The sequence below is a fragment of the Debaryomyces hansenii genome (genome assembly GCF_000006445.2).
Source record: "Debaryomyces hansenii CBS767 chromosome A complete sequence".
Lineage (NCBI taxonomy): Eukaryota > Fungi > Ascomycota > Pichiomycetes > Serinales > Debaryomycetaceae > Debaryomyces > Debaryomyces hansenii.
The window spans coordinates 869,045-880,912 of record NC_006043.2 but is presented as its reverse complement, the minus strand read 5'-3'; the positions used below and the strand labels follow the sequence as shown (position 1 = coordinate 880,912).

The following is an 11,868-nucleotide window of genomic DNA, read 5'->3' as shown; positions in this document are numbered from 1 at the left end:
TCTTGAAATAGGTATTATCTAATTTATGAATCGATAATGAAATTAAAAATGTGTTGGGGGATATGCAGATAAAGTATTCTAATTGGGGGGACTAAAATACTAGATTAACTTCAAAATAAGCAATAGATAGGCTAATGGTTAATAAAAAGATTCCAGATAAAGATCGAAAAAAAGTCGAATTTTCATCTCATCGCTAATCGTGAAAATGACACAAAATTCTGTTCAAAACTATTACTGTTACACTTTCAATATGGAGGTACATATCGATATGTCGCCAAGTATCAAGCATCTTAGGCAAAGAAAGATTTGATACATGTGCAATACATTTAAATCAAAAAAATTTATCTCTCAACAATTAACGATTCAAGAACTTACAATCCGAAGATTTCGTAAAAGAACGATTACTTACTTCAATGTCACACTAAGTATAGTAACAATTAAATCAAGATTAGCAATTAAACTGGGGAATGGACAATTGTTGAGAGAGAGAGAAAGAGAGAGAGAGAGGAAGAAAGAACAAACAATTAAAACTTACTCATTGCCGGCACGCGCGATTCCTTTTATAATATTTTTTTTCTTTCTGGACCCATCGCATTAAAAAAAATTTTCAGTATCGACAATTTCCGGTAACCGAATCATTTCCATTTACTATTGATAAAATCATGTTATTGCCCTCGAAATTATCATTGCGTCAACAGACTTGCATACGTTCAGTACTAGGCATTTTATCAAATTTTTAAGGGCTAACAAATAATCGCGGTACAGCAATTACTGAAGCTGCAATAGAAGTGACATCGGAATATTCTTCATGCAAATATTATAGTTTGTGTTCCTGTGGCCAGTGAGTCAGATCTGATCGTAAATTAGAGTTAAAATCTAAAATAGACCGGAGGAAAGCAAAGCTTAATATCTAACAACTATATAATAAAACGTTATTTTCTTATACGACCGTCTAACTTATATATTTGTCATATAAATCGTGAATAGAGGTGTATGAACCACTGATATATGCTCAGCAACAAAGTTCATTAAGTTGCAAAATTGCGTGTCCTCACAGTTTAAATAGTCATAAAGGCCTTGGAAATTTCATATAATTAAGATAATTAAGTGTATGTGATAAGTATACTACTATTTAATATGATAGTCATATACATGAAACCATAATCCTACGAGAATTCACCGTAAAAAGAAATTCTGGGATTAGATCTTAAAATGATGAAAGGCCATTATTGGTATCGACGAACCCCGTCAAGAATATCACAGGAAATCGTATAATGTCAATGCTGAAAGTCCCAATATCTATTGGCATAACTGTATATTTAGATTATATGGCTTTGGAATATTTATATGCAATCGGGGGAGGCATCGCTCCGGGAATGAAGGAACAATGCTCTGGATTGAGAACATTAGTTGACTCACATATATATATGCACGAGACGCCGTTTGACACTCTAGCCGTAAGATGCTGAAGGCTATATTATGAACTGCTAGACTTCAATTAAACCTTTGAGCCTTTAAATAACATTTGGATTATGCCAACCAATTCCATATCACTGTTAGAACTGGTTGACGAGTCATTCAATGAAATACAGACTAACGTGTTTAATGAGACCGTTCCGTTGGAATTAACAAATGTCACAGATGAAGCAGTTTATCGGCTGTTATCTAGAATACAATCTAGAAGATCTACTGATTCGAAGTTACCTTTGCCTGTACCTGAAAAGAATCACGAACTAAATAAACCCAAGTATACAAAAAAGGATTTAGAGAAAGGTCCCAATGAAAATACAAATTAAAGAGCTAGACTAAATGGGGAAAATAAGGATTCCAAGACTGAGAGATTTAGTATTAAAACGAAAAAGATCTGCATTTTCATAGCAGCCGTGTCAGGGTTTTTATCGCCTTTGTCCTCCTTAGCATTTTTGCCAGCAATTCCTGAGGTGGCTAAAGAATATAATACCACTGGTGAAATCATCAATGTCTCCAGTGCCGTCTACTGTGTGTTTATGTCGTTATCTCCATGTGTGTTTTCGCCTTTTTCAGATATCTATGGTAGAAGGTTTTCGTTTTTGGTTTGTTCCTGCCTTTTCTCAGTATGCTCTATTCTAGTAGCAGTTTCTCCTCACCTTGCAATGTTTTTCGTATTCAGATCACTAACTGCATTGGTTGGTACTGCGTTTTTCAGTATTGGTGCCCACATCGTTGGTGATTTATATATTCCCACAGAAAGAGGTACGTATATGAGCATTATTATAATGGGAGCTCAATTTGGTACGGCACTAGGAAGTGTTGGTGGTGGGATAATTGTTAATTTTACATCCTGGCGTGTTATTTTCTTTGTATTAGCAGGAATTGGATTTGTTGTGATGGCAATGGCGTTTGTTTTCTTACCAGAAACATCGCTAGAAACAAAGCATCAAATAGTGCTTCGAGAGGCTAGGAAAGATAACCCCAATAAAAAATTTGTTTTTATCACCTATAATCCTTTACGAATTATGACGGCATTAAAATATCCAAATTTATCTATAGATGGGTTTATTACAATTTCAGTTGTCTTCACAATGTATTCATTATTAACACCAATCAGATATGTCATGGATCCCAGATTCGACTTGACTTCGCCTATCTTGAGTGCTCTTTTTTATCTACCTCCTGGTCTTGGATATCTAGTTGGAAGCTTATTTGGGGGCCGTTTGGCAGATTATACAGTCAAGAAATATATTAAAATCAAAGGAAGAAGAGTTCCCGAAGATAGATTAAGAACGATCCTCATACCTATTGGCATTGTCTATCCCGCTTGTATGATCATATATGGCTGGTCTGTGGAAAAAGAGAAAGGTGGTATCGCCGTTCCCGTCATTTTCATGTTTATCAGTGGAGTTGCACAAACCTGTATATTCCCGGCTGCAAATACTTACTGTGTGGATTCGATGCCTGAATTGGGAGGTGATGGTATTGGAAGCAGCTACTTCTCTCGTTATATTGCAGCAGCCGTCGCATCTGCGACATGCCTTAGAAGCATTGATAATATAGGTGTGGGTTGGAGCTGTACAATCAGTGCATTTGTATTGTGGGTTGGAGCAATATGCGGAATAGTGCTAATTTATTTTGGCGAGAATATGAGAAAGAAAACTTTAATTAGATATGGATTACGCACACATGAGAGCTTTGACTAGAATTGAACGAGTGATAATCATTTATCTTAAAGGTTCATTATTTAAAGTTCCTATTCTTAGAATAGCAATACATAGAAAAATTATCCCGAGTACTAGATTCAATTTCATTTCCGTGTTCTTCTCGTCATTTCTTCGGGGTTATGATTTAGCTACTGACCCACCATCCAATTAGAAGTATCACCAAAAAGTAGTTTATGCATGAAGGCTGCAAATCTGGGATTACCCGCACAGTTTTGACGGGTGTATCCGGCTTTCACCATGGTAATTTATCACAAGTACCTAATCTGCAAGTGCGAAAACCATTCATTAATTAGAAGTAATGCCAATGATAAATTTGTAGAATTGCGATAAGGAGTATTATAGTCTATCACTATTAGCACATACATTTCATTCTTAACGTTATGAATCTGTAGTTTATTATTAAACATATTGGTAGTTAATCAATTAACTACTTTATAGAATCGTAAATTTCAGTCGCAAAGTTGAGGAGTATATATGTGGGGGAATTAATTACTCCGGGATGCAGCGATTGAAAAGAAAAAGTTCCCTTTTGGCCAACCTTCCTTTAAGAATATAAAGAATAAATGGTACTCAATATTGATTACAGAGACTGGATAAATGAGATTTGAGTAATCGTAACATTCAATACCGCATTTATTATAGGAAGAAAAAATCATTAGAATGTCTAGTCGTTCGACATCACTGTTAGAACTGGCTGAAGAATCATTTCACGAATCACAACCTAATGTGTTCAATGAGACTATCCCTTTGGAGTTAACCAGCGTCACTGATGAAGCAGTTCATCGACTGATCTCCAGGATACAATCTAGGAGGTCTAGTAACTCAAGGTTACCTGGACAAGATGAAGACCAACGCATAGAACAACATGTTTCCCCATACCGAGATATAGAAAAAGCTTTGGGCGATGAGAAAAGCAATGGCTCAGATATAGATGCGACATCCAAGGATACCAAAACTGAGAGATTTAGTAATAGAACAAAAAAGATCTGCATTTTCATTGCAGCCGTGTCAGGGTTTTTATCGCCTTTGTCCTCCTTAGCATTTTTGCCAGCAATTCCTGAGATGGCTAAAGAATATAATACCACTGGTGAAATCATCAATGTCTCCAGTGCCGTCTACTGTGTGTTTATGTCGTTATCTCCATGTGTGTTTTCGCCTTTTTCAGATATCTATGGTAGAAGGTTTTCGTTTTTGGTTTGTTCCTGCCTTTTCTCAGTATGCTCTATTCTAGTAGCAGTTTCTCCTCACCTTGCAATGTTTTTCGTATTCAGATCACTAACTGCATTGGTTGGTACTGCGTTTTTCAGTATTGGTGCCCACATCGTTGGTGATTTATATATTCCCACAGAAAGAGGTACGTATATGAGCATTATTATAATGGGAGCTCAATTTGGTACGGCACTAGGAAGTGTTGGTGGTGGGATAATTGTTAATTTTACATCCTGGCGTGTTATTTTCTTTGTATTAGCAGGAATTGGATTTGTTGTGATGGCAATGGCGTTTGTTTTCTTACCAGAAACATCGCTAGAAACAAAGCATCAAATAGTGCTTCGAGAGGCTAGGAAAGATAACCCCAATAAAAAATTTGTTTTTATCACCTATAATCCTTTACGAATTATGACGGCATTAAAATATCCAAATTTATCTATAGATGGGTTTATTACAATTTCAGTTGTCTTCACAATGTATTCATTATTAACACCAATCAGATATGTCATGGATCCCAGATTCGACTTGACTTCGCCTATCTTGAGTGCTCTTTTTTATCTACCTCCTGGTCTTGGATATCTAGTTGGAAGCTTATTTGGTGGACGATGGGCAGACTACACAGTCAAGAAATATATTAAAATCAAAGGAAGAAGAGTTCCCGAAGATAGATTAAGAACGATCCTCATACCTATTGGCGTTGTCTATCCCGCTTGTATGATCATATACGGCTGGTCTGTGGAAAAAGAGAAAGGTGGTATCGCCGTTCCCGTCATTTTCATGTTTATCAGTGGAGTTGCACAAACCTGTATATTCCCGGCTGCAAATACTTACTGTGTGGATTCGATGCCTGAATTGGGAGGTGATGGTATTGGAAGCAGCTACTTCTCTCGTTATATTGCAGCAGCCGTCGCATCTGCAACATGCCTTAGAAGCATTGACAATATAGGTGTGGGTTGGAGCTGTACAATCAGTGCATTTGTATTGTGGGTTGGAGCAATATGCGGAATAGTGCTAATTTATTTTGGCGAGAGTATGAGAAAGAAAGCTCTAATTAAGTACGGATTGAGAACTCCTGAAAGCTTCAACACCAATTAATAAATTCGTCATACTATATAAAATATAATACAGTCAGCTCTAATTGTTAGACCGTATTTTTCTTTTACTAACACTAATACATATAGCATTCTGTTTCAGATTCATAATTAATAATATACATTTTTTCCTTATTTCCATTAAATTGCAAAAAGATGAAAAACTATCATGAATGCAATCATACCGTTCTTACAAGTTTGAATTCAAATTCGAGTCATTGATATTTTAAAGAATATTCTTAATAATACACAAAAATATCCCAAACTTTCTTAATATAACCATATTGATGTTCTCCTCTAGATTAAAGCCCCTAAAAGTGTTACAATGAAATTCATAGCAGATGTCAAATTATTGAAAATATAATAATTACACAAAACAAAATTTTCTATGTGAAAATAATTTGAAGGCTTATCATAATATTGAAGTAAATAATAACCTTCATGAAGACACAAGATATTTGACAAACCAAATAGTACGATCATTTAATAGTAGATAGCTTTTCATTAGTTATAAAGGAAGTGGTCATTTGATCCCATTCTTAGCATCAGTTTTATTCATATTTGGAGAGTCAGACGAATTTGTTAATGAATTGTTGAATTTATACGTTAATAAATAAATAAAAAGGAAAATGAACAGGGTTAGCAAGTTATGGCATTCCTATAAGAGGCATCGAGTCCATGGTGATACTGGATTAAAAATTAGAAACGCAATTCATCGGACTACTGAAAAAGTATATCCATATGTCAAAGTTGTAATTCCCAATTTCAGAGCGGCCCACTATACGTATATCTTATTCATGACGTTTCTTGGGTCAGTGATATTTTATCCCATTCGAAATATTAGGTACATTGATGCATTGTTTTTTACGGGATGTGCAAGTACGCAAGCCGGCCTTAATACTGTGAATTTGAACCGTTTGGCATTATACCAGCAAATTCTAATCTATATCATCACGACTCTTACAACTCCAATTTTTATTCACGGTTCATTATTATTTATTAGATTGTATTGGTTTGAAAGGCATTTTGACAATATTAAAGAAAGTTCCAAGTTAAATAACAAGATGAGACGAAACGCGACGTTAGCTGCAAGGACACAATCCCTAGATCCAACAAGGTTGAATACCGAAGTTAATAGAGGATTGGGGCTTAATAACCCCCAAAGTTCTGGTCCTGAACCTGTTATTGATGAAGTAGCTTTCTCCAATTCTTCTTCGACCCTGCCTGCCAGCAAACATTCGAGTCCTCCTCAAAATCCGAGTATCAATTCAAATAATGTTAATCATATAAGCGAACCAAGTGACACAGATATATCCTCTGGTGTCGCACCAGATTCCAGAAACCCAATTAACCTAAGTCGACCAGAAAGTCCACCAAGGTCGCTCGATGGGATTCGATTTGGTAATTTACCCCAGCCATCTAAAATTCGCCAGAAAGAGATTGAACCTTCCGATATGTATATGTCCATTGCTATGCTCCAGGATAATCATAAATCCGAACGTAAGGACAATGGTGATGAAGACGATGTTTTAATTATCAAATCACCCAATGAGATTGAGAAAGACAGTCAAAATCCTATTTTCACAAAAAAATCCCAGATTCATTTCAATGTAAATGATAAGCCAATTAGAAAATGGAAGAAAAAACGTAGGTTTTCCAGAGGTAGACAACCATGGTCAAAGTTGAAGAAGACATTTTCCAATAGTGGAGTAAGTCCCCGGAAACATGTACGAAGTTTATCATTCACTCTGTTAAGTAATGACGATGACGATCAGTCAATTGATTCTGAAACCAATAATAGGACAACTGATACAGATGCTGATGACGATAATGCAATAATTGACGACGATGATGACGACGACGAAGATGATGGTGATGACGACGACGAAGATGATGGTGATGATGAAGACGAAGATGACGACGATGAGGATGACGAAGATGATGATCAAGATGATGAAGAAGATGAATACAATAGACAGAACCGCCATGATGATAATCTAGATGATATTGAAAGAGCCCAATCTAACTTAGTAATTCCTTCTTCCGACGCAACTGGTGGAAAGAAATTTACCAAGAGATCTAATACGTTAGATGTCACCCCAGGAGAAAACCACGAATTGTCTCATTCGCCAACGTTTGAGAAAATGATAAAAAGCAAAATGAAAAAGAAGAAGAAGCCAAAACAGACAAAAAAACAGAAATTGAAGTATATGAAATCTCCAACCGTAGGATTAAATTCGTCGTTGTTTTCGCCAAATTATAATAACGGTTCAGATTATGACGATTCGGACGACTCGGACGAGGATGATGATGACGAAGAAGAAGATGGAAAATCACTTCTGAAAGTAATGAGTACCAATTATTTATCGTGGGTGCCGACTGTTGGAAGAAATTCAACGTTCGTTCATCTAAGTGAAGAGCAAAAAGAAGAATTAGGTGGTGTTGAGTATAGAGCAATTAAACTACTTATCAAGATTATTGTAATATATTATATTGGGTTTCATATCTTAGCATTTACCTGCTTATTACCATATATTTTATATCAACCAGTATATAAAGCAGACGTGATTAATGTGGGCATAACTCCAACGTGGTGGGCATTTTTTACTGCCCAATCAGCATTTAATGATTTGGGACATACTCTAACACCTAATTCTATGCAAAGTTTTGATAAATCTGTCTATGTTATGGTAATTGTTGCTTTTTTTATTGTTATAGGGAACACTGGGTTTCCTGTCATGTTGCGATTTATTATTTGGGTTTTATTCAAATTATCTAAACCGATGTCATTATTTAACGAATCGTTAGGTTTTTTATTGGATCATCCAAGAAGATGTTTCACCTTATTATTTCCTTCAGTGCCGACTTGGTGGTTATTTATTATTCTTGTTGTATTGAATGCAGTTGATTTAATTTTATTTATTGTTCTTGACTTGAACAATAAATACTTGGAAAGTACTCCCATAGGATTGAGAGTTATGGATGGATTATTCCAAGCCTTTAGTACGAGAACTGCTGGCTTTGCAGTAGTTGATTTGTCAGAATTGCATCCAGCAGTCCAAGTGAGTTACATGTTAATGATGTATATATCTGTTTTGCCATTGGCTATATCAATCAGAAGGACCAACGTTTACGAAGAACAATCATTAGGTGTTTATTTAAAGGACAATAATGACGACAACGATGATGCACCAGATGACAAAACTCCTAGAAATTTTATAGGAGCCCATTTAAGAAATCAATTATCTTTTGATTTATGGTTCATTTTTTTGGGACTTTTTATTATTTGTATTGCTGAAGGTCCAAAACTAAATAAGAATAACTACAGATTCTCGATTTTCACTATTTTATTCGAAATTATAAGTGCATACGGTACGGTAGGATTATCCTTGGGATATCCTGGTGTCGATGTTTCATTATCGGGAGAGTTTACAGTATTATCTAAATTAGTTATGATCGCAATGGTCATCAGAGGGAGGCACAGAGGTTTGCCCTATGCATTAGATAGAGCTATCATGCTACCAGATGACAATATGCAAAAACGTGATAATCTTCAAGAGAATCATGCTATCAGGAGACATCAAACAATGGAAACATCAAATAGCTTGGATGATGGGAATGCATTCAGAAGAGCGTTTACTAGAAGGGCTTCAAGTTTTGGCTTTGATAATACCAACATTTTAGGTAGAAGAAAATCATCAGTAAGGTCAAGTAAACCTAAGCCAGAAACTCCACATTACATAGTTACTACGGAGTCACACGAAATGGACGACTTAGCATAATAGCATAAATATCACTTAATAACCATTGATTTATAATTTGATTCGAGCGACACAGTAAATATAAGTAGCAGATTTTTTTTTTTTTTTGCGATATTTTTAATCTACCTCTTCGCATGTATTTAAAAAAAAATTCTTTGTAGTAATCATTAGGTTTTACATTTACCACTACGAGAACGATGATTAGGAAACAAGCAAGAGAAAGAAGAGAATATTTATACAGAAAGTCTCTTGAATTACAAGAATCCAGCTTAACAGAGAAAAGACAGCAGTTGAAGGCAGCTTTGGCTTCTGGTAAACCATTATCTAAGGAATTAGCAGAAGACAAAGAATTACAAAAAGATTTTATCTACGACGAAAGTGAACAGACTGAAATAGATGATGAATATCTGGCATTATCTGGTATAAGTGAGCCAAAAGTTTTAATCACCACATCTAGAAATCCATCTGTCAAGCTCTTGCAATTTTCTAAAGAGATTAAACTTATGTTTCCAAATTCGATCAAGTTAAATAGAGGTAACTATGTGATAACTGATTTAGTTGCCACTTGTCAAAGAGTTCAAATAAGTGATTTGATAATATTGCATGAACATAGAGGTATACCAACCTCATTAACCATATCACATTTCCCACATGGACCAAGTATCATTTTTACATTGCACAACGTCAAATTAAGACACGATTTACCAGAAATCGGTAACTCTTCAGAATCGTACCCACATTTGGTATTTGAAAATTTCACGAGTGAATTAGGTAAGAGAGTTGTAAAAATCATGAAGCATTTATTCCCACCTGGAGTTAAGAAGGACTCTTCCAGAGTTATTACGTTTATTAATAATGATGATTTTATTTCGGTAAGACATCATATGTATGTCAAAACGAAGGATACAGTTGAACTAAGTGAGGTGGGTCCTAGATTTGAAATGAGATTGTATGAGTTGAGATTAGGATTGCTTGATAATAAGGATAGCGAAGTCGAATGGCAATTAAGAAGATTCATCAGAACCGGTAATAGAAAGAATTATTTAGGTTAATATTGTATACTACCCAATGCATGAATAGGACAGATTAGACTGTACAAGTGTAGATAATTGTAAACCGCATAAATGTAACAGACTAACACGGTTTTACGATTCAGAAATCGCATTGGCCAATATATGTACTATGTACTGCCATAATTCGTGTATTGTTGTGTATCTTAGTTCGGACGTTTTGGTTATATAGCTGATGGATAGGTCGTTGTAGAAGGAATAAGTGTCTTGAATCTGGAAATTGACAAATATAATAAGTTGTATGTTATACTAATTATTCAATTTAAAATACAAACTAAAATACAATAAAGATAAACCAAGAAATAAACCGTCAAGAAGACATACACATAAAAAATTAAAATCACCTAATCTAACAATTTGGTACAGATGGAGGAGGCGGAATGCCTATTTTAATTACCGTTAATTTCGGTGGTGGATTGTCTTAAACAATCACCGACCGAGCTTGAAACTAAACTTTCATTATCATTATCGAACCTCAAGTTATTTGGCTTCGAGTTCGAAGATATGTTAGATGAGATTGACTTACGTTTACCCTGGAAATAGTTCTCATGTTCCGAATCCGACGATTCAGGCAGAATTAAAAAATTCTGGTTGGAAAATGATTGGTTGGGTGATGCAGTAGTAGAGGGGTTTTTTGCCGATAACTCTTTCGACAACAAAGATTGACCCGATTTCTTGTAAGGAGGAGGAATCGAGCCAACATGCGATTTTTTCTTAAGGGGGAAAGAATTTTGGGAATATGAATATGATTGTTTGAACGAAGGTCTTCTTTGCATTTCCTCGTTGCTGATCATGTCAGCATACGAGTAGAAGCTCAACGAAGACTTGGAAGACGTCAATTTTGGAGGAGAAATGGGAGACTGTGTCTGTTGTGCCGCCTGAGGCTGGCTCAGCTGGAGTGAGTAGGTCGAGCTTTTTCTGGAGCTGCCAAATGGTCTACCGAGAGCCATGTTGAGGCCGATGACCGACGAGTTTCTTCTGTTAGAATACACCATCTCGACGTCGTCTAGGTTCATGTCCTCGTCACTCAAAATGGACGTGGTGGCATCGATGGCCGGCGGAATGAAATCCTCGTTCTTCAACCCACCCTGCAACGAGAGCGAAGAGTTGTGAGTACAGCTCCTAGACCTGTTGGTGGTGCAACGGTTACATTTGGGCTGTGAGTGGGTCAGGTGGAGGTCTGTGCACGAATCTTGGACCGAGCGCTCAAAGATATCGCTGTTGGCCTCGCTGACCACGTCGCTGGTCTCATCACCCATCAACATAGGCGAATTCACCGGCGACGACAACTGATGGTTCTCAATCGATCGGTTAGTGGGCGACGTGCTCTCACCGCCCTTCACCGACGACTTACTCGACCCGTTAGATCCCAGCTTGAATGAAAATAGCGAAAGCCCGTTCCTATTGTGATTATGTGATGCCATACCAATAACTGCTGTTGTACGACTTCAATGTTGTTGTTGTGACAATTTAATGTAACAATCAATAATAATCAATACAATCGATCAAAAATACTTTAATACCGCTTTTTCGATTCTTA

General features: G+C 36.2%; 4 protein-coding genes across 4 annotated transcripts; 3 read left to right on the top strand and 1 right to left on the bottom strand. All coding sequences in view use genetic code 12, as the record gives it.

The window, feature by feature from the left end:
* Positions 1–3,857: 3,857 nt before the first annotated feature.
* Positions 3,858–5,501, top strand: DEHA2A10362g (DEHA2A10362p; the record flags this gene model as incomplete). Its single annotated transcript, XM_456782.1, has 1 exon — positions 3,858–5,501. The coding sequence occupies one exon, from the start codon at positions 3,858–3,860 to the stop codon at positions 5,499–5,501; it is 1,644 nt and encodes a 547-aa protein (XP_456782.2).
* Positions 5,502–6,126: 625 nt separating this feature from the next.
* On the top strand, positions 6,127–9,279 carry DEHA2A10340g (DEHA2A10340p; the record flags this gene model as incomplete). Its single annotated transcript, XM_456781.1, has 1 exon — positions 6,127–9,279. One exon carries the CDS (start codon positions 6,127–6,129, stop codon positions 9,277–9,279), a length of 3,153 nt encoding a protein of 1,050 aa, XP_456781.2.
* A 176-nt stretch (positions 9,280–9,455) lies between these two features.
* DEHA2A10318g (DEHA2A10318p) lies at positions 9,456–10,310 on the top strand (the record flags this gene model as incomplete). Its single annotated transcript, XM_456780.1, has 1 exon — positions 9,456–10,310. One exon carries the CDS (start codon positions 9,456–9,458, stop codon positions 10,308–10,310), a length of 855 nt encoding a protein of 284 aa, XP_456780.2.
* A 407-nt stretch (positions 10,311–10,717) lies between these two features.
* DEHA2A10296g (DEHA2A10296p) lies at positions 10,718–11,752 on the bottom strand (the record flags this gene model as incomplete). Its single annotated transcript, XM_456779.1, has 1 exon — positions 10,718–11,752. One exon carries the CDS (start codon positions 11,750–11,752, stop codon positions 10,718–10,720), a length of 1,035 nt encoding a protein of 344 aa, XP_456779.2.
* Positions 11,753–11,868: the final 116 nt, after the last annotated feature.